Below are 22,697 nucleotides of genomic sequence, written 5' to 3'. Positions count from 1 at the left end.
TACCATCCATTTGAACAAAAAAAAAACACCACCTTACAATCATAAAATGGAATGAAAGGGGACGCAGGGGTTTTCAATATTGACACATGTGTGTCGTATAGACGTAACTACGGTGCACGATTAGTAGAGGGGAAGTTATGTAAAAACATTATGGTTTACCATCTTAATAAGCATGCTGATCAAAAGAGATTTCCGATACTTAGTAACTGGGCTCAGTGCAGATTGGAAGCTTTACATAGCGTTGAATGAGGGTTTCCCGACAGGCGAAATATCGCTAGATGGCGTTAGTATCCAAAGGTCCATTTGACGTTTGCGTCGCGCTCGTGATTGGTTAAAACTAAATGAGCCAATCGCAAGCAAGACTGAAACGTCAAACGGACCTCACGATACTAACGCCATCTAGCGATGTTTCGTCTGTCGGGAAACCCTCATTGTGGGAACTACGGCCGGAGTCCCCTTATTCGGAGAGGAGGCCTGTGTACGGCAGTGGGACGTATATATAGGCAGGTGTGATGACTCAGTAGGCTGTGATCTATACCTCGAAGTCCGCGCCTTTGTCCAGCAGCAGGTCGACGATGGCGACGCGTGATCCGAGCGTCGCCAGGTGCAGCGGCGTCTGCCTACTGCTGGACGGCTGGTTAGGATCCGCTCCCGCCGCCAGCAAGAACTTCACTGTGTTGATGTCTCCTGCGCGATTAAAATAACTTCATCATATCAGCTGTAGGACGTCCACCGTTGGATATAGATCTCCCCCATTAGACCTCCATTTGCTTCGGTAGGAAGCAGCCTGCATCCGCAGTGAACCTGCAGCTTTAACCAGGTCATCCGTCTATCTCTTTGGTAGACCGCAGTCTCTATTCGAGCACTGTTCTGCCCCAATGGCTACCTGTTCCGCGTACAACAATATCGCCTGCCCATTGCCAATTCAAAGAGCTAATTCGCTTGACTATATCGGTGTGTCTGTACAATTCAATACTTCTACAGTAAAATGACTCTTTACTCAACACCAAAATATGGCAAACACACACACATTCAGTGTTCATATTAAAAGTAGACTCGTCATCATCATCATCAGCCGGAAGACGACCACTGTTGAGACACCGCTTCCCGCATAGAACGCCACAATGAACGACAACTCGTCGCTTGTACGAGTACCTTCAAATCGCAATGTCGACAGTCCACTTGCTCTTACGTAGTAAGAGGCCTGTCAATACAAACGCAAAGCAGACTACTATAAAGCTATAGTGTAGGTTGATGTCCAAGATTTTTTCTATTTCTATTTCTAAGATTTTTTAAGGTTCGTCGTTACCTTTTCTGATAGCAGTAGCGAGAGGTGTAAACCCGTTAGTAGAGTTAATGATTTCAAGTAACGCTGGTCTTTCTTCTAGCATAATCTGCACCTGCAAAAAGTATGTATCAATTGAGGATTCTACATCCTCAAAATTCAGTGCAAAATTACTAAATTTATTAAGATTAACTAATACTTTGTCTAGTGCCGTAAGCGCACATGTGTGTTCTGTGAAAATACATATGTCGGCGGCTGATTGTAAAATCCACCTGATCACGAAATTCTGAGGCATATCATGAAATGGCGCCATTTCATGATATGGGTAAAGCCGCGAATTTTGACCAATGTGACATAGAAATAACATAAAAAAGTAAAATGCCTATAAGTTGGCCAAGCATATCACGATGTGACTGAGAAACAATACGGCAGATCGATTAGAGCAACGCATTCGTCGATATTCCTATGTAGCGTTACATATGTACATCGTGATATGCCGAAAACAAGAAAAAAATAGGTACGTCGAGCGAAGCTATATGCCTAGGACTTTCATGATTTGCCTAAACTGGCCAAATCATGAAATGGCGCCATTTCACGATATGCTTAGGAATTTCGTGATTTGGCGGTGATTTTACGATTGGCCGCCGACACATAGACAAACAAATCAGGCAAACTGGCGTGAATCTGAAGAACTCTTTGTACAACTAGAGTGAATTTGAGCTGAACGTATTGAGTGATTAAATTAAAATTTAAACATATTTTCCTTATCGCACTCAAAAATGACCGTTATATTTATTTTTCTTCAATTAATCAGTTACTTCCGTGGTGGACTAGTGGTTTGACCTATCGACTCTCAAGCAGAGGGTCGCGGGTTCAAACCCCGGCTCGCACCTCTGAGTTTGTCGAAATTCATGTGCGGAATTCCATTTGAAGTTTACCACGAGCTTTGCGGTGAAGGAAAACAACGTGAGGAAACCTGCACAAACCAGCGAAGCAATTCAATGGTGCGTGTGAAGTTCCCAATCCGCACTGGGCCCGCGTGGGAACTATGGCCCAAGCCCTCTTGTTCTGAGAGGAGGCCTGTGCCCAGCAGTGGGACGTATATGTATAGGCTGAGATGATGATGATGATGAATCAGTTACTGAATTTAGGTCTACACAATTTTTCATTAAATCTGTTAACTCTACTAAATTGTAGGTTATCACGTCTTTTTTATATGCATAGAAGTACAAACGAGCAGATGGGTCAACAGTTTCGTAGGGAAAAGCTAAAATAGCTTCAAATAGCTCAAAGCAACAACTGGGGGTACTGCATTGAGCGGTGCAGTACTTCACGCCGGCCCGTCGCCTTCCAGCTTTTTAAAGCACAAGTTAAGTAGGCCGCTTATGGAGTACTGTTCTCATCTCTGGGCTGGAGCACCCCAGTATCAGTTACTTCCATTTGACCGCATCCAACGTAGGGCTGCTAGATTTGTTGGCAACTGGGCACTCTCTGACCGACTTGCAATGCGGAGGGATGTGTAGCATCTCTCTGCATCTTCTACCGCATATATCACGGGAGTGTTCAGATGAATTATTCGGATTGTTGCTTGTAGCTAGGTTTTATTACCGTACTTCACGCAGGCGTCAGTAATTTCATCCTCACCACCTTGATGATTGGCAATCTAACACCGTCCACTTTAAGCGAAACTTCTTTTCACGCACGATAAAATATAAAACCAGCTTCCTGGGGCAGTGTTTCCGGAGCTGTACGCTTAGGGATCTTTAAAAAACGAGGCCCATCAATCTCTCCAAGGGCCAGCAACGCACCTGTGATACCTCTCGTGTTGGCAGGTGTCCATGCGCGGCGGTGATTGCTTCCCATCAGGTGACCCGCATGATCGTTTCCCCTTCTTATATTAAAAATATAAATATGGAAAGCAATCACTGCCGCCCCTGAACACATATCAAATAAGTCAGACAGACCAGGCTCAGACCCCGACCAGACTAGACTCAGACCAGCCAGAGTCAGACTCAGTCTGCTTGTGACCACAGCTGCTGCAAAATAATTTAAAATCGCAACGGCTCAAAACAATGCACCTGCTTAAGATACCCGCATCGCACAGCCATACAGAAGCAGACGGCGGAGGTGCCGTCCGTGTCCGTACTCGTGCTCGTCGCCTCTGACCACTGGGATTCCAGCCACTTCCTGCTGATAGGGACTTCGCTTGCGGGACTGGAAAACAAATAAATTATTCCTTAAGTTCTGTCAAATTTTTCTCATGCGCCAGTAAACTAGCAAAGAGGGCTTTGTAACAATGATGCAGTAGGTGCACCTCCCGAGGCTCCGTACAGATAAATGGTTCCAAAAAAATTAAGAGTGAACGCACCATCAACCGTGTACAGTACAGCCATAATGTCATCCTGCAAAAATAGGCTAAATTTGAAAATTTGTTATATGCTTACATTATTTCAACGGTTCTGTTGTTATCTACATCGCCAGCTCCAACATTTTTGTTTCTATAAATTGGTAGTTCTTCCTCTTTTACAATATTACTGTCTCCTTCACCATTTTCATCAGGAACACAAGCCTGTTCTATGGGTTTATTTTCATTTTCGTCCAATATTTTTCCTTCGACATTGTCTTCTGTTTTATGCTTATCATCAAAGAAAGCACCTCCATCCTGGTAGTTTTCTAAATGCTCAAGCACTGCTTTTTTATTTCCAAAGTGTTTTACAGCTTTTTCAGCTAAATTGGCGATTGCTGTTCCTCTTACAATAACTTGGATTCTAAATTTGTGCGGATGTCGTGGTTCTAAATTATCAATAGTTTTAGTCGTTTTACCTCCACTGGAAAAATAAAACCTCTTTAGTAACTAAAACAAACTACAATACAAAGCACAATGTGTACATATCAATTTATTTTGTAATATATTGACGACGAGATGGCCTAGTGGTTAGAGAACCTGACTACGAAGCTTGAGGCCCCGGGTTCGATTCCCGTGTCGAGGCAGATATTTGAATAAAAAATACGAATGTTTGTTCTCGGGTCTTGTGTGTTTAATATTTATTTAAGTATATATCTATCTATATAATTATATTTATCCGTTGCTTAGTACCCATAACACAAGCTTTGCTAAGCTTACTTTGGGACTAGATCAATTGGTGTGAATTGTCCCGTGATATTATTTGCCGGAACGTAAAGCAGCGTGCAAAAGCTATACGCCTTCCAGCACTCACTACCCAGATTTCATAGTGAGCGAAGCCGCGAATCAAAACTACTTAGTTATATATATCAGAGCGAATGCACAAACTTGGTGAGTGTTTCTACCTTTTAAACCTTTCTAGTGGATATAATCTCTGGTATACTCACTTATATACCATCACCCATGGCGGCATCTTTTCTTTCTTTTGCACTCTGTATATCAGATCACTGTCCAAGAAAGAGAAGGGGTGTTCATCCCATCGTAATGCTATGTTACCCTTGGTACGCCCTTCTACTATCGGCGGTGGGGGGTGCCAACTCTCGAACTTGGCCACTAAGTACGCTTGGAGATCCATTGTATTGGATTACCACGGAGTTGGATTTCTTCCTGGGAATGTATTTGAATGAAGTGCCAGTGAGCATAATGTAGTGTACAGAAGGAAACAACATCATTCCAGCTTATACTACTGTAATACAAACCACTGTTGGACACAGCTCTCTCATTCTAAGGGCACTAGTCCTCTCTCCAACGCTGTGCCCTGCTCTGTGCTCTGTGCTCTGTGGCCAACAGTAGGATGTCTGGGCGGAATCCATCATCAGAAACTTCAGACACAATATTATAAATGATATTAGTAAGTAGTATTAGGATAGTAAATAGCTAAAAAGCCGTGGTGGCCGAGTGGTTTGACCTATGGCCTCTCAAGCAGAGGATCGTGGGTTCAAACCCCGGCTCGCACCTCTGAGTTTTTCGAAATTCATGTGCGGAATTACATTTGAAATTTACCACGAGCTTTACGGTGAAGGAAAACATCGTGAGGAAACCTTCAATGGCGTGTGTGAAGTTCCCAATCCGCACTGGGCCCGCGTGGAAACTACTGCCTCAGCCCTCTCATTCTGAGGGGAGGTCTGTGCCCTGCAGTTGGGACGTATATAGGCTGGGATGAAATAGCTAAAGTTTGGTTCTTTGTATATGTGTTAAAAATTGTTTCATTAATAGAAAGTTTCACTACCTATCTATCTCCGATTATTGAAAAATACCTTTATCCGATAAAGCCCCCGCTAAACGCAGCCAAACTTGCGTGTAACAGCTAGCACTGTCCAGGTTTGAACGTGACAAGTACTTAAAAGTCCTCCTACAGAGAACAAAACTCATTTCTATTCTATTTTTTCTTTATGTTTGGGCTATGCCTTCCGATTGAGACAGCGTCATGTCGATTTCTGAAAAGGGGGAAGTTATTACTATATAATTATACTCCACGCTCTTTTTACTCAGATTGTACGTTTATGGTTATGGGTACCGTAGGCGACAGGCTAGCAACCTGACACTATTGCTTGCTTCGCTTTTTGTTAATTTAAAAAGTCCTCTTACAGAGTACCCAACAAAACTCATTTCTATTCGAAATAATTCTTCATATTCCAGCCCCTATAGCAAAGCTAGCACTAAACTGCGCCCGCGAAGTTCGCCAATTACGAAGCCAAACATGCGCGGGTCGGATGCGCAGAAGTTTGCCACTTGCAGACATGGTTTTTAAAATGTAACGCTGGTGCTACATTTGTGATAAAAACGTCGTTGTCAAGCGGTCGAAATGTTGAGAAAAATTGGCTGGGAATCGTACTTAGTGTTATAAATTTAAAAGTTTGTGTGTTCATGTGTGAATCTTTATCACTATTTGAGTCTAAATGGATAGATTCGATTTGAATTTACATACCGGGAGTCCCGGAATTATCAACACACAGGAATGGGATATCATCATCATCATCAATATATCAGCCGTAGGACCTCCACTGTTAGACATAGACCTCCAGTTGCCTCGGCGGGAAGCGGCTTGCATCCACCGTGAACCCACGACTTTAACCAGGTTATCCGTTTATCTCCCTGGTAGACGTCCTACGCTGCGCTTGCCGATCCGCGGTCTCCACTCGAGAACCTTTGGGCCCCAACGACCATCTGTTTTCCGTGCTATATGGCCTGCCCATTACCACTTCAATGAGCTAATTCGCTTGGCTATCTCGATGTCCCTTGTTCTTCTACGTATCTCCTCATTTCCGATTAATGGGATATATGCACCTTAAATACCGAGTTCTCAGGTTCTAAATCTAAAGATATGAAATTGTGCTGTGTGTAAAAGACATCCCAGAATTTCAATTTCTCTGTCAGATCTAAAATGGTTTACGCGAACGAAGTCGCGGGAAAAAGCTAGTAGTTCATATCAGTATAATTAGTTTTCACTTTAATGCGTTATTTTATTTGGCGCTACAAAGGCAAAATTCAGCGTTATCTGCCGAGATGTATCACCGACAATATGCTTATTTTATGCGTCTACCAATGCTGCATGCTATGGTCGCGCCCGACCATCTACTGGCTATTACTTCTGTTCGCCTAGTAACTTATAACATTAAATAAAAGTTAGTAAAGTATAAACTATAAAATGTAAAGTACTATAGCTTTTGCCCACGACACCGTCAGCGAAGAATTCGTTTATAGCTATCCCGCGCGAACCGTACAATTTTACAGGATAAAATTATTCTATGTTCTTCCCTGGATCTCAACCTATCTCCACACTAAATTTATTTGTTGACATTCATATGTAATTGTTATATTTAGTCTATTGAATAAAAATACTTTGACTTCGACTTTGCCTATACATTTCATCGATTACTTTTCATTATCACAAGATAAAATACTTGTTCACTTCTCATGCTCGTAAAGTTGGTATTTATGCTGGATCTAGGCGACATAAAATTACTTTTTATGTTCTAGTGCATAAAGTAAAATTTTCGTCCAAGACCAAGGTAATCAGGTGTCAACAGCCACAAACAAAAAAGTATCTATGTAAAACTAAATATCAATCAAATCAAACAAAATAAATCAATATAACTAAAAATTTATAATTATATAGCAATGCATGAAAAATAAAAGGTACCTACTTAGTTAGTAAACAATTGTTTCCACTGTTGCTATTTAATTTCCTGTCAATCGAAGTAAAAAGCAGAGTGTAAAACTCGAGCATTAAACCCATTTTCCCCTCGACGTGTGTATCCACCCTCGCCGTACCGGCTCGGGTGGCTATATGAATGCCTCGGGTGAAATGGCTCGTTTTATGCTCTTGTTGTACAATCTACTACTTGTTTCGAAATGACTTGGTTGAAAGTTCAAATTTTCTGCGCTCCAAACACACATAACAAGCCATCCATACTATATATTTACTCATATACATATATCCATACTAATATTACTATAAATGCGAAAGTGTGCGTGTCTGTATGTTTGTCCACCTTTCACGTCGAAACTGAGCGACGGATCGACGTGATTTTTAGCATAGAGATAGTTTATGGGCCAGAGAGTGACACAGGGTACTTTTTATCCCGAAAAAATGCACAGTTTCCGAGGGAACAGCGAGTGATAACCGATTTCCACGCGGGCGAAGCCGCGGGCAAAATTTAGTATTATTATAATCCCTACTGGCCTATAAATTTCTACAAGATGTAACTGTATTTAATCACAATAGTACTTACCTAATTTATATTCAGAAACTAACTTACCATTAATCCTTTTCATCGACGACTTTACATTCTCAGTAAAATTCAAACCCAATTTACATTTATGCCAAACAAGACCATCTCAGCGAAACAGTTGTATCGTTCTGTCCAAGAGCTGTCTAACAGAAACTAACACAATAGAGCTCAGGACCGGTTACCAGGGCGTCGTTAGATCGATGTTCACTTGCTCCAAACGGGTGTAAACCCCTCAAGTGAATTTCAACCTTAGCTGTACCCCCAAAGTTTGGTTATACGAGGCAGTAATGGTAATTGATTGAAAAACTATGCATCCCCGGGGCACGAGAGGAATTTAATTTGAAATTTGCAATGCTCAGGTTGCGCTGAATATTTGAAATTTATAGGAATATCGCTGTGAGTGCTTAGGGGCTGTGTCCAGTCCTTTGCTCTTTATTATATCAATAGACTTTACCTGAGGCTTCTCTCGCGTAACCATAATATTTAAATTCTAGGATTTTACTAAATTTCATGGGAAATTTCGGAAATTACATTGTGGTCTCCATTTAGGTTGCAAAAAGAACACTAGCAAAATTTTATCGCTCCAAGCGGTTGGGGTTTTGGATATTACTACCTATATCCTGTGGGAATATGGGAGAAAAGAGTGTGCATGTTATTCCTAAGATCCAGATACGAATACATACATACGATTTTTTTTTCAAAATCATGCGTTTTTGTGTAAAAGAGTAACAAAAACGGGCGCACACAAACTGTCGCATTTATAATATTAAAAGGACCTTAAATATCCTCAACGTTAAGACGATATAATAAACAAATATACCACTAGTGGAAAACACGAGATGTTTACTTGATATTGATATTTGTCACGGGATGTAGACCGTTGGTTATCTCAAATAAATCTTGTTGGCGACTGGTTGGGACAAAGCTTCCTTGTTAATATTATATATGTTTAGTTTTAATTCTGTATTTAAATCCGGTGCAATTCGTCTGACAGAGACAGAGTACAATATCAAATCAGTTGCTCTGTTAGATTGGTTGAACCAACATCGTTCCTTTCTTGTTCCTTTGATTTCCTTAATATTACAAAGTTATTACAGTTAAAACCATCGCAATCCCGTGCCTTTCATTTACCTAAATCGTCAACACATCTAGTTTAACCGCGAAAAAATTTTTTTTATTCGCGTATGCAATTTTGAAATGTTAGGGTATAAGCCTGTGTCATTCTGACAGTAATGACGATTCTAATGATACCTTTATGCGTTGAAAAATCATTCAGCTGTTTAGGCTAAAAAGACCAAAGTCACTCAGAAATAGAGTTTAGATATTTAATAGGAAATTAAAGTACATTAGCAAATGTTCTTGCAATTTGGCGTTTGTTACATTTAATGAACTGATTAAAAGCAGTGGTAGACTATAATCATTGCCTTATCGGCTAAAGGTCTCAAGATCGAATTGGTGATCACACCAATAATATTGCCTGTAATTTATGCGTGAAATCCTATTTATAATCCTATAACGCTAATATGTAGGGTGAGCCAGACATTTGAATGTATTTATAACATGAAATTGTAACTCTGTATGGAGACCTCAATAATATCTTGGCAACGTCCGCTCCAAGTTTGAACAAGTCTAGTTGTACTTTGGCAGGCGACTATTGTGATGAGGTGATTTGAGAATTAGAACAAGTTTAATGGCATAAGCTGTTATGAAATAATACCGTATATGTACTCACAATTTTGTGGGTAAGTTGTAGGTAAGTTGGGCCAACTTTTATTTAGTTGTCGATTTCTTTGCTCTCGGATTTCAATAAAATTTGGTGAGTTGGAAAAGTAGCTTATTCTGACCATGGTAAGACCAACGCTATGTCCTACAAAATTTTCTATTGATTTTTCTATTTTCTAAAATGTATGGAAATTTCGTAACTGTATGAATCTGCGTACAGTCAAGTGGAAAGATATCGACACGGGCAAAATTACAAAAAATATGTAGGTATACACGACCTTAATGTTCAGTACATAAAAATAAATGCCAGTATACCTACATGTTTTTGTAACTTTGGACGTGTCGATATTTTTGCACTTGACTGAATCTACGGCGTAACTACCTCGTCGACATCCGTTTAGACTGTCTCTAGCTAATGGTGTCCGCTTGACGGTAACGTGACTTGACTGGTTGCGCTTCTATAGAGTCCCGTTCAGATGTAGCCCTTATAGTTTCGCCATGTCCGTCTGTCTACAGTTTAACAATGTACCTATGTTTTCCTAAATAGTACTATGCAATTTTATTCCCAATTTCTCGCTTATCCCACTCACATAATATAAAACCAACAAGAAAGGCAGTGGATATAATATTACTTGACAATGGGCCGGTATCCAGGTATAGTGATCGACAAAGGGCATACCAAGGTTTTATTAGAATACCTACTGTGGGGGATTCGTGGGACGCTTGGTAGGTTCAGTAGGTTCGTAGGCTTGTCGTCACTGATCTTCTCTGTACCTGTAACTGGTTACAGACTCGTACTATACTCCATTAGACTTTCACTCGCATTCTCCTATTACAAACCATGATAGAAAGATATTATTTTAAACGTGATATTACATTTCGAAAAACTCAAGAGGTGCGAGTCCGGGTGCTAAACTACAAAGTGCAAAATTCGTACTTCGTGTTTTGCGGTCCCGATGACGCTAATATTATTAAATAGGAAAGTTAGAGGGACGGTATGATACGAACTTTGATTTTGGAATTTCGTAGTTAGCCCCCCAGGCTCCAACCCAAAACACTGTCAAAATAAAAAAAAAAACAATCTCGTTTCATACTTTCTTTGTTTTATTTTCTTTTTTTTCTTTGCAGGTGGCCTTGTGCAAGGTCGGCCCGGATTACTACCACCATCTTGCTCGCTAATCCTGCCGTGAAGCAGCAGTGCTGCACTGTTGTGCTTCGGTGTGGAGAGTAAGACAGCCGGTGAAATTACTGGCACTTGAGGTATCCCATCTTAGGCCTCTAGGTTGGGAACGCATCTGCAATCCCCCTGGTGTTGCAGGTGTCTATGGGCGGTGGTGATCTCTTATCAGGAGACCCACTGCCATCCAGTCAAATAAAAAATAAAAATAAATAAATAAAAGTACCCTGTAGATGGTAATTAAAAAAACATCAACCCAAAGTGTTCGTCCTTTCAATCATCCTCTATAACGGCGTCGGACGGAGAAAATGCTAATTTCTGATATCGGCGTAATTACGGAATTCCTGACGCCTTTTACGTTTTTACGCGAAAATTATCTTTCCCGCAATACGTCACGGGATCTACTCGTAGAAAATTTACGGATATTACTCTTTAACATAAAAAATGTATTATTGGCCGAAAAGTCGAGGTAATTATTACTTGTTTCGTCAAGCGTAATAAATCCCGGGTCTTGTAATACTTTTGAGTATAAAACCGGACATCTTAAAATAGTTTCTGAAAAATTCTTCCCACAGACAGCAGAGTAAATAATCTTAATTCATTGTAAGATAATTTATTGAATCAGGCGTTACTTTGCGGAGGTCCATATCAATGAACTAAAAGAATTTCCTTGCTCACCCGCGACCTTACGATAGCTAAGCTTATGCAAAATATGCGTGTTCATGCAGTTCCTCCACCTCCACACTGTAAGAACACACACAAATCACACAAACTCATCTATCACCACCACCACACTACACTAACGCGTTTGTAACACCTGGTAGCATGGTGTACGGTTGTGTCACTCTGAAGATGAGCTCTGGTTGAGTTCGAAACGCGTCAGTGTAGTGTAGTGGTGGTGATAGATGGGTTTGTGTGATTTGTGTGTGTTCTTACAGTGTGGAGGTGGAGGAACTGCATGAACACGCATATTTTGCATAAGCTTATTAGCTATCGTAAGGTCGCGGGTGAGCAAGGAATTTCTTTTAGTTCATTGTAAGATAGATAAAGGCTCAATGCATGGGCTTGTATACCTAGTGCCATCTACGAATACGCCTGCTTTTGTCAAAGTTAGACATTACTGACATTGCAATAAGAACCACGGCACGCGTCATCGTGAATGACTCTACCTATACTGCTCTTGACCTGATACAATCTACTACCAGTTAACTAGGATGAACTAAACGTACATAATTTGAATTGCTCCATCATCATCCCAGCCAATATACGCGGACACAGGCCTCCACTCAGAACGAGAGGGCTTGGTCCCACGGGGGCCCAATGTGGATTGGGAAGGTTGGTGGTGCAGGTTTCCTCACGATGTTTTCACGATTGTTAATGTAATTTTGCACATGAATTTCGAAAAACTCAGAGGCCGGGGTTGAAACCCAAAGTTACCGCATCCCTATATCTGCTTGGCCGGCCTCTACAGTAATGTACTATTACAACGACACTTCTGAAATTCAAAATACGAACCATCGTCCCGCGCGTTCCTTTATCAGTCAAAGCCGGAAAACGCAGGGAATCTTTATTGTCCGCAATTGGAGAAGTAAATCATGAACGCATGCCTGAAACGGAACGCAGCGCAGCGATGGCCGACGTATCGATCGTCTCAGGCAGTAGCCGCCCGGCCGCGGAGCGCGACGCACGTGCCCTCAGTCGCGACGTTCCTAACCTCTCGCTGCAGCCTAACCCTACGTCCACACACGGTAAGACTCACCATCATACTAACACGACACCACCCACCCGTTATCATCATCAACGAGCGAGGCCGCGATAAAGTTATAAACAATCGCCTGATAATTACAAGATGCGTTTAGTCTACAAATATTTGCTGTTATGCTCTAGTATTGACAGAGCGTCGATTCCGTAAAAAGCGTACGTATGTATAATTAATGCGGACCCTAATTACATTAGTTATTTTTGTGAAGAGAGTTTCGTGAAGCCAATTAGGTATGAATTCAGCTGAAATGGCTTAACAGTGGCGTTACTTTTATACAAATTGCCCTGTATACATTCTATTGTTACCTATACTTACGTCACGGTCATAACTCAGTTGGTAAATGTATAAGTGATGTATAAGTCAACCATGTGTATGTGTATCTTACTTATTGGAACATTAACGATGTAAACAAAGTACACATCAGAGAACTGGGACAATTACGTCACGAAAAGTTACTAAAAGTTACTTGGTTCCTGTCAGACTTTGTGCTGCAAAACCGTGTAACGTAGCATTGGGTTTGTTGCAGGCGTGTTGTTGTGAGGGGGAGGGGGTGTGTGTCACAATACAATGCACATTGTGAATTCCAAATCCGCAAAGTCAAAGGCTTGAGGCTCTTAAACTGCGATTATCTTTACCACGAAGTTTCGTCATTGCTCTGCGTTTTAATTGCATTTAAAGAAAAAGTGTGAAAGGATTGCATTTTATATCAGAATGGGCAAACGAGCGTGCGGGTCACCTTAATTGAATTAGCATGTGGATAGTGTATGTTTACTAACCGATGCTCGGTTAAATATCATTCAATGGGTGGTTATATTTAGGATAACCCATGTGCTGTGCACAATAATGACAACACAATATGTATAACTATTCAATGTTCGAAACTTAAGCCATTCTCATCATTGCCATAGGGATGACAGCAGGGGTGTCATCTATTGGGCACTAGCGTGTCGAGCACTCGCACGTTTACCTTACCTACCATTAGGGACGAATATCTATATTGCTATTCTTCCTACATTCCTTTACTATTGGGCAATATTTGTCTCACAGAGATTGCCTTGAAGTCTTTAGTCTACCCTGAAATTTATTTTTGTAACCTCATTTACGATTTGATGTGTCCAACAAAAAAAATTTTGCTATGTACGTGCATTACGACTTGATTTCATTATCAAGAGCGTTTAGATTATCACGAAATTAGCCTTATTTGATTATTCATGACTGCCAACTTTCCAACTTTACCACAGTTCACTTAATCGTATTTCCAAGTTTGCTTAAGATAACGATCTTCATAATTTCACTTGATATTTGAATAAAATATAATTATCCCATTTACAATCTAGTCTAGTATAGCTCAGGTTATACAAACCTCAAGGCCGGGTCGAATAGCATTCCTTTATAGGTAACTGTTTACTGAGCGCTGAAACTCCCTCGAAGTGAGGTCTTTGCACAGTTTGCACAACCCCTTCCCACATACCGCTGGTTGCGGGTCGGGACGGAAAACCAAAATTTCATCATGTTTTATTGAACTCAGTTCAATTAAACGCAGAAATACCGCCGCCTCGGGTGCCAAAAAGGGCAGAAATCAATCCAACCGAAATCAACCCGATTGTCAGGATGATTTTAATTTCGTACATCAAAGAGCGTGTCATTGATTTCTTGCAGCAGTTTTTATATCCCCGAAGCCTTCGGTTAATTTAATGACCACCTATTATTGATTTATCGCGGAGATTTCCCCAGAGTCTGTCAGACCTTTATCTCCCATTCCTTTGTACCTAATCATCTTCACTTATATATTGCGAACGCTGTTTCACGGGTTGAACACACAAAAAAGTTTAAAACCACCCGCGTCCAGCCAGCGGAATGCTAAATCCACTCCGGACCAAGTTATTTATTGTTTTCAATTTATGTTCAGAACGCGTCGTTTTTCACATCCACGCTCTCGCTTTGTTGCAGTCAATTTTTCTACAGGTGCGGGTCATTTATTTTAACTCGCATTTAAGTTTTCTTAATCTCGGGGCGCGTGCTTATTTTTCTCGTGTACCCAAGAGCTGTGGTTTCTGGATCCATCATGGAGAAAGAGCAATGTTTGGACATGTGCAAATTGAGTATCGGTCAATTATATCCTGGCAAATTACATTCATTATCATCATCAGCATCTCAGCCGTAGGATGTCCACTGTTGGACATAGGCCTCCCCCATAGACCGCCAGTCGCTTCGGTTGGCAGCGGCCTGCATCCACCGTGAACCCGCGGCTTTAACCAAGTCATCCGTCCGTCTCGTTGGTGGACGTCCTACGCTGCGCTTGCCGATCCGCGGCCTCCACTCGAGAACTTTTCAACCCCAACGGTCATCCGCATTCCGTGCTATATGGCCCGCCCATTGCCACCTCAACGAGCTAATTACATTATTACAAAAATTAAAAACACAACATTAATAAGGTACATTATTATACATTAAATTGATGATTAACAACCTGAGGCGGGAGAGGGTGAGAAGAATTCTTATACTGAACAACACTTGATAAACTGTTTTTTATTTGACATTGGGAAAATTGACCACCAATTCATCATCATCATTCCAGCCAATTAACGTCCCGTTGCTGGGAGGCCTCCTCTCAAAGTAAGAGAGCTTGGGCTGTAGTTCCCACGCGGGAATAGTGGGAATTAGGAACTTCAATCATTCCTCTATGTATAACCATGTATCCGAAAAAGTCCCATGATATTTATTATTAAAAATAATATCACAGGAGCTGCGCGACCAACAGAAGCAAATTTTTATTTGAACTATCTTTACGGCAACATTACACCAAATAAACCTAAAACCACCCTAAAACATTCTGACCCAATCTCACGTGAAATTAGGAAAGTGTTAACCAGAAACTAGGCTTAGTGAGTTAGTTTGACGGACGGAGGTCGTGTTCGACGCTGCCCAAACACTGATTAAAAGTTGCCCGTGAGAGCCGTTTTACTGTATCTAATACCTATCTAAGGGAAACGGAAGATACTTCCAACAAGGAATAAAACCAATGTACTTCAAGGTGTTTACAAATTTGGCAGTTAGGCTTAATTAAGTCTGCAAAAGTTCGAGACATAACATTCGCAACATTTTTTTTTACTAGAGTTTACCCACTGCTTCGCACGCGTAAATTATTCGATCTGGTGGTTACAATTGCAATTTCGGGATTACACAAAATTACCCTGGGAATTCCGAAATTTTATATCGTGGTCTTCATTGAGGTTGTGTTAAGAACAACTGTCCAAAATTTCAAGACACTATAGTGTCTTTTAGTCTTACTGGGTATACCCAGCGGTTGAAATTTAAAGATTTTATCCCTAACCCGTGGGAATATTGGGATAAAAAGTAGCCATGTGTTATTACAGAGGTCCAGCTACCTACATACCAAAATTCATGACTAAGCCCAGCGGTTGTTATTTCGAGATTTTATTCCTGCCCCGTGGGAATATCGGGAAAGAAAGTATTTTATCTTTTAATCCAGGTTATAAAGTAACTTTCTGTCAAATTTCATCCAAATCCATTTAGCCGTTTTAGCGTGAAGAAGTAACAAACACACTCATTCAGTCACTCACAAACTTTCGTATTTATGATACGAGTATTAGTAGGACAGGAATAGGATAATAAGAGGGATGCTTGCAAACGAGCATTTGGGTCATCCGAGGAAACGATCACCACCGTCCACGAGTACAACAACTCGAGGAGAGTCATTGGTCTGTTGTTGGCAATGTAAGATTAAGCGTCGACTTCAAGAAACGAAAATTAATGTTTTTACCGTCAAATCCTCGCCTGCCTTCGCGAGCGCTTCAACTTGACATTCAATTGTGGTTGCATTTCGTGGTCTGCGTTTTACAATTCAACTTTAATTGTAGAGCGCAGGTTCACCCAGAAATAGCACTTTTGCTGTTTTGATACGACCCAATTCAGTGTACTTTGTTTCTTAATTAACACGCTTGGCTGGGTTGTTCGCTCTCAGAAAACTATTGCCCACTTTATTGTGGCCTCCGTTTTTCAACAATTCGCCACTTTTTACCGTCTAAATACCAACTAAGGAGTTGCTTTTGGGGTTCCAATAGAAGCGGTGTTCGATGTTATTTTAATAATGACGTTAGCTGGTTGCAGTTTAAAATTAGTTTGTTCATAATTAAATTTTAACGCGCTGTATTAATTTAGGAGACTCGTTTAATTTTAACCGTTCTTTCGCTGTTTTAAGTGTATACTGTATTTTCTGCCTGAGTGCAAATTAAAAGGCAACATCTCGCTGTAGGTTTCCTTTTCCAAAAAAATATTGCGAAGTGTCTAGCTGAAGTGGGAAATCCTGTCTCATTACGGTTATAATCTTGGTTCTCGTTACAACTTCCTTTTCCCTTTGATTTCGTTATCGAATTTGGTGGCGTAAAATTTGTGGATTTCGCTCGTAAATTTTAGTGGGAATTAGGTCCTAATTACACGGCGTTGATTTGCATGGATTTTGTATATTCAGAATTTATGAATGGAATTGATTGCAGTCCAATTATTCGGCCACCTCGTTAATGGCGTGTCTATAATTTTATGGAAAATTTGGCGTTATACTCGTATAATGTGGGGTTCTCTTGAACAAGGATTGATACAAAGGTTTGGATGACATGATTCGATTTAGGTCGGCATTTCTATCAACCAATCTCTTGGACTAAGTAACTTTAACTTTTTTATATGTAAAACATTAAAACAATAGGAACTGACTGTCAAATAGTAACGAAAAAAATATTAGTTTACCAAATAACAGAGCTGGATGCGTCTAGCCGAGGACAGGGCGCAATGGCGCTCCTTGGGGCAGGCCTATGTCCAGCAGTGGACTGCTATAGGCTGATGATGGTGATGATGAAATAACAGAGAAACAATTAAACATTTACAAAAATATTGAGCTCTACCTTATCATCCCTTTAACTGAGTTACTGTATTTCTCATTAACATCGGGTTCCCAATGTGTGGATCCACTTCGTCACCTCTCATGCAATTAAAAAACAATTAACACCTCGCCACTTCGATTGCATACACAATGTGCAGTACATTCTACATATAGGTTGATTCTAGAGACGTGAGCAGAACCAACTATTGCCAACTCATCTATATATATAAAAGAAGAAACTGACTGACTGACTGACTGACTTATAGATCAATGCACAGCCCAAACCGCTGGGCCTAGAAACTTGGAATTTGGTACAGGGGTTCTTTTTATGATGTAAGTGAGCACTAAGAAAGGATTTTTAGAAATTCATCCCTTAAGGGGGTGAAATAGGGGGGTGAAGACTTAGAAGTATGAAAATAGGTGTATAAGTTCTTGGTTACAATTAAAAATTATCTGTGTAAGTGAAATAGATAAAATTCCCCCATAAAGGGGTAAAATGGGGGGGAGGGGGTAAAGTTTGTATGGAAATTTTCTCATTTCTGGATTTAGAAGTATGAAAATAGGTATACAAGTTCTCGATTAGAATTAAAAATTATATGTGTAGGTAAAATGGATAAAATTCCCCCCTAAAGGGGTTGAATGGGGAGTGAAGATTATATGGAAATTTTCTCATTTCTGGACTTAGAAGTATGAAAATAGGTATACAAGTTCTCGATTAAAATTAAAAGTTATCTGTGTAGGTGATTATAACGGGGGTTAATACACCTATAAGTTCTTGAATTAAAACATAAGCCCATATTTAACTAAAGTACGCGCGGACGAAGTCGCGGGCAAAACCTAGTTAAACTATATAGGCTAGCGTTTTGCATCAGTAAAAAATGAAATTTGAGCTCTTTTTTTTTCTTTCTGCGTCGTCTCTGCCGTGCCATTAAAAAACACTGTCTCTCGAGTTACAGTGTTTTTTTTGGTAACATCAATAATTGACCTTTTAGGACTTAAGTTAATGGTCAGCAAAATATACTTTAGGTTTGGCATTACTATTGTACTTGGAGTTCCAGTGTTCGGTCGAAACGTCAGAAAGTTTTAGTAAGTAGAGTTTGATTTGAATTGCTGTGATTTCTTTAATATTTGTGATACAAAATGCAGTAGTAGGGATACAAAATTTGTAATTATTGCTTATAACTATGTATAATTTTTTATTATATTTTTGCGAATTTCAAATAAATAATTCTTATTCTTATTCTTAAAAGCGCAATTTGTTACTACAAAACAATTTTAACTCGAGATACAGTGTTTTGTCATGGCATGGTACACCAGCGCCTGTGTGAAATTGATATCGATTATAAACTACCTCCAAAATTGGCCTGTATGCATTGCCTTACGTGCACATTATTCACAGATGCACAGTTGCACTGACATCTGCCTGTTATCGTAGCAAATGATCCGACTGGGATGTCGGAGGCTTTTGTTTGATCGCGTTAATTAACACGTCATTCCTCCACATTTAATAACCTGCGATACTGCTGATTGGAGTTTTCGGATCATTTTCTGAAAAAGTATATTGTACTCGTAAAGCCAGCGCCAATAAAGTTGAATGAAGGATTGTTTTACAGTGATTCATGTTCATATTTAAGGTTTCTCTTGGTTTACATTCAAAAATACGATGTCAAGACATTATCTAAGTCACTAGGTAGGCTGTCTCTATTTTGACGTAAATTTCATTTTGATGTAAATTTAAGGGGATATCGGGGTTTTGTGAAACAGAAATATTTATTTGCTTTAAATGAACAAAATGATTATAAATTTCCAAAGTAATAAAATACGGGACTTCAATCTAAGAACCATCAAAATTAGTATGACTTTTGTTTATTTAATTTGCAAAAATAAGTTGCAGGGAAAGTATGTAAGATTTTTAAGGCTCTATGATTTTTTTTTATTTCTGCGAAAATGATAATTTAAAAGTATTACAACACACATACATGTATGTATTTAGAATGCACAAATTATTAGGTTTCATTTGATACGCATGCAGCCATATTTTTTTTGTAGACACCGTATTGAAATATTATGTACCCCATGTCACTCCGACAGTTATTATAGAAATCTAATGATACCTTCCATCCCAGCCTATATACGTCCCACTGCTGGGCACAGGCCTCTCAGAACAAGAGGGCTTGGGCCATAGTTCCCAAGCGGGCCCAGTGCGGATTGGGAACTTCACACGCACCATTGAATTGCTTCGCAGGTTTGTGCAGATTTCCTCACGATGTTTTCCACACCGCAAAGCTCGTGGTAAATATCAAATGTAGTTCCGCACATGAATTACGAAAAACTCAGAGGTGCGAGCCGGGGTTTGAACCCACGACACTCTGCTTGAGAGGCGATAGGTTAAACCACTTGGCCACCACGGCTTAAATGATACCTTACTATGTTATAATTCGAGCAGCTGTTAATGCTACAAAGAGGACCAAAGAAATCTGTGAAAGAAATATACATACAAACATACGTTCATACGTTCGGTCTTAGTTTTAGGTGGTACTTATGGAGCCAAAATAAACCTTTCTTTCTTTCATAAAATTTAACCCTCCTCCGGGCAGTCGGTTAAAAATAGGTTAACTGGCTTCGCCTCCAATCAGCTGCAGGGGGGGGGGGGGGGGGCTGGGCTTGTAATTGCTCGCGACGCGGACAAAGAACGCAGTTGCTGATGCACTTTGTTGACACGCAAAGGTTTTAGTTGGATTGCGCGATCTGCATACAACTGGCGTAACGTTTGCGCTGTATTGGATATAGGTTCTCTGTGTATTATACGACAAACTTCGATAAATAGAATCGATTTACTAAATAATACTTTTTTGTACTCAAATAAATTTTATTTTTTACTAACGACCTGCTTTGCATTACAGATTTTTTAAATTAAATTATACTATTAAAAATTAGTACAAAATAAAAATGAAAAATAAAATAGAAAAGCTCAGAGACGGGAACCCACGGCCCGGCCTCTATTTTACAAACGTGTCAATTTTCGCACCAGTCGAAGGTAAGTTTCATTTTTCAAAACGTCTGAGTTCGATTCCCGGACTGAGTGCAAGTTGGTTTACTTACTAATGTTTCGGCGAGTGACGTTTGGCAACCTGTTTCATTTCGCAACTTTTCATTACCCAACTGTTTAATATTTCTGAAACTGTAAATATTTCAGGATTTTTATAAAACTAACCTAACCTAACCTAAAGGTTTCTACACGATGGCCCTCAAAAAAATCCTGAAATATTTACAGTTTTAGAGTTTGCGAAATGAAAAGTTGCGAAATGAAACAGGTTGCCAAACGTTACGTTGCGAAAAGGCAGTACTCGGTGCAAGTTTTTTTTAATGCAGTTTTTCTTGTTACTAAAATCGATGACATGGGATCTAAGAACAGATCTTCGTATGTCTTTAGTCTTTTAGTTTCATACTTTCCCATACTGACCGATATGAATGTTAGAACCTGTATAGCGACTTAGAAGAGAAAGATATTGAGAATAATATAAAAGCTACTCTTTCATTCCTATATTTCGTTTCATCATCATCAGCCAGAACAGCTGAACAAATGGCATCCACCGGTTGCCCGCAACTCTCACGATATCGTCAGTCAAGCTGGTGGGAGACCTCCCAAAGTTTAGTCTTCCAGTTCGAAGTCGTCACTTGAGAACTATTCTCCTCCAAAGATTATCTGATCATTATGATCATGATGTTACGCATAGCTAAGATTCTGAAGTCACTAATAAGTACCTACTGGTAAATTAAGACCACGTTCCAATTTCTGGGATTTCCCATGGGGATTTACAATACCAAAATGGGATGAAGGAACAAAGCCTAGCTGAACATAATCATTAACAGATTTACTGTCATTTAGTGCACTGAATATCGCCGAAAATGGAATCTTGTCCCATGGTAAAATTGACAAATTTGATGTAAGTCGAAAAAAAGGCCACTTATATTTACGTTCACTCAGATATATTAAGTAAGTAAGTAAAATACTTAATCTTTATTGCCAAAAAAAACCTAGCTCAGTAGGTACAAGTCACAAAAAAAAACATACAATAAAATTTAGAATATAATATATAAAAAAACGAATTATTAAATAAAAACAATAAGAATGTTAGGCAATGGGTCCCAATCTCAGCGTATGCTAGGCATGCGCATGCCCAGCGCTGGTTTTCAGATTGGTCCCTAGAAGAGGGACGGTCGCTACCCGAAAATTATGTACCCTGTGTAAATATGTACCTCATTTGTACCTCAACAAATGCAATAACCATATACATTGTGGTGGGTGCTGTGTTGCGTATTTGTGCATGCGCCTGAGTATATGCATGTGGGTGTCCGTGATCGCTGTGGGTGTGTGTGATTGCTATATGACGAATTGTAAATATGTTCCACCCGATATCATTTGTTTTGGGCCTACATATTAAGTTAAGACTTGATTTAGACAACATTCGCTTATTGCTTATTTAATGTATAACCGAATAACAGTAAATCATTTAAAAGTATAGTCATCATACATAACATTAAAAGTTGGTGTTTTATGAATAGTACTCTAATTGTTGGATCTATGGAAGTTCAACAGTCTGTAAATTCTTAAGTTAAATGAAGTAGCTTCGACTTGAGCGACGTAATAACAAAGTTTAATTTTAATACTCAAAAGTGTAACTTGTAAGTGAGAATCAACGCTATTCATACAGACAAACGTACTAACTTATACAAGTGTATGTGTCACTGAAATAATACGGTTTTCTGTCATACATTTATTAATTACTAACTTATAACTACACATAAGTTTCACGTTATAAGTAGGATAATGGCACAGCACTCTTGTTGTGAGAGGATACCGCACACTATAGGGTGTCGCGAAAAAAAACACCCCCACTTTTCGTCTATGGTTTTTTTTTCCACTTTATCGGAGTGATTAATATGCACATATTCATGCCAAATTACTTCTTTCTAGCACGGTCTCTGAGTTTAGCCGCGGGCAGACATACAGAGTTGACTACGGAACCCTAAAAATTAAAAGTAAAAGAGCCCTGTGCCACTAATAATATAAATGGGAAAATTTGTAAGTCTGTTTATTTTATACCTCTTCACGTCTAAACAGCTGAATGTCTAAATTGAATAAGTAAAGAAA

General features: G+C 39.7%; 2 protein-coding genes across 4 annotated transcripts in view; both read right to left on the bottom strand.

Annotated features, from left to right (window-relative positions):
* The window catches only part of Skel (DM13 and DOMON_DOH domain-containing protein skeletor), a 139,029-nt gene that overhangs the window by 49,810 nt on the left and 66,522 nt on the right, over positions 1-22,697 (bottom strand). The gene's annotated exons all lie outside the window — the stretch shown is intronic.
* On the bottom strand, positions 533-12,496 carry LOC141442387 (uncharacterized). Its single transcript, XM_074107352.1, has 6 exons — positions 12,399-12,496; positions 4,637-4,856; positions 3,730-4,113; positions 3,364-3,499; positions 1,310-1,400; positions 533-687 (listed from the first exon to the last, which is right to left on the bottom strand). The coding sequence occupies exons 2-6, from the start codon at positions 4,822-4,824 to the stop codon at positions 533-535; spliced, it is 954 nt and encodes a 317-aa protein (XP_073963453.1). The 5' UTR covers positions 4,825-4,856; positions 12,399-12,496.

The sequence above is a fragment of the Choristoneura fumiferana genome, chromosome 25 (assembly GCF_025370935.1).
Source record: "Choristoneura fumiferana chromosome 25, NRCan_CFum_1, whole genome shotgun sequence".
NCBI classification, from domain to species: Eukaryota; Metazoa; Arthropoda; class Insecta; order Lepidoptera; family Tortricidae; genus Choristoneura; species Choristoneura fumiferana.
Note: the sequence above shows the minus strand (reverse complement) of the source record. Positions and strands in the feature narration are given on the sequence as shown.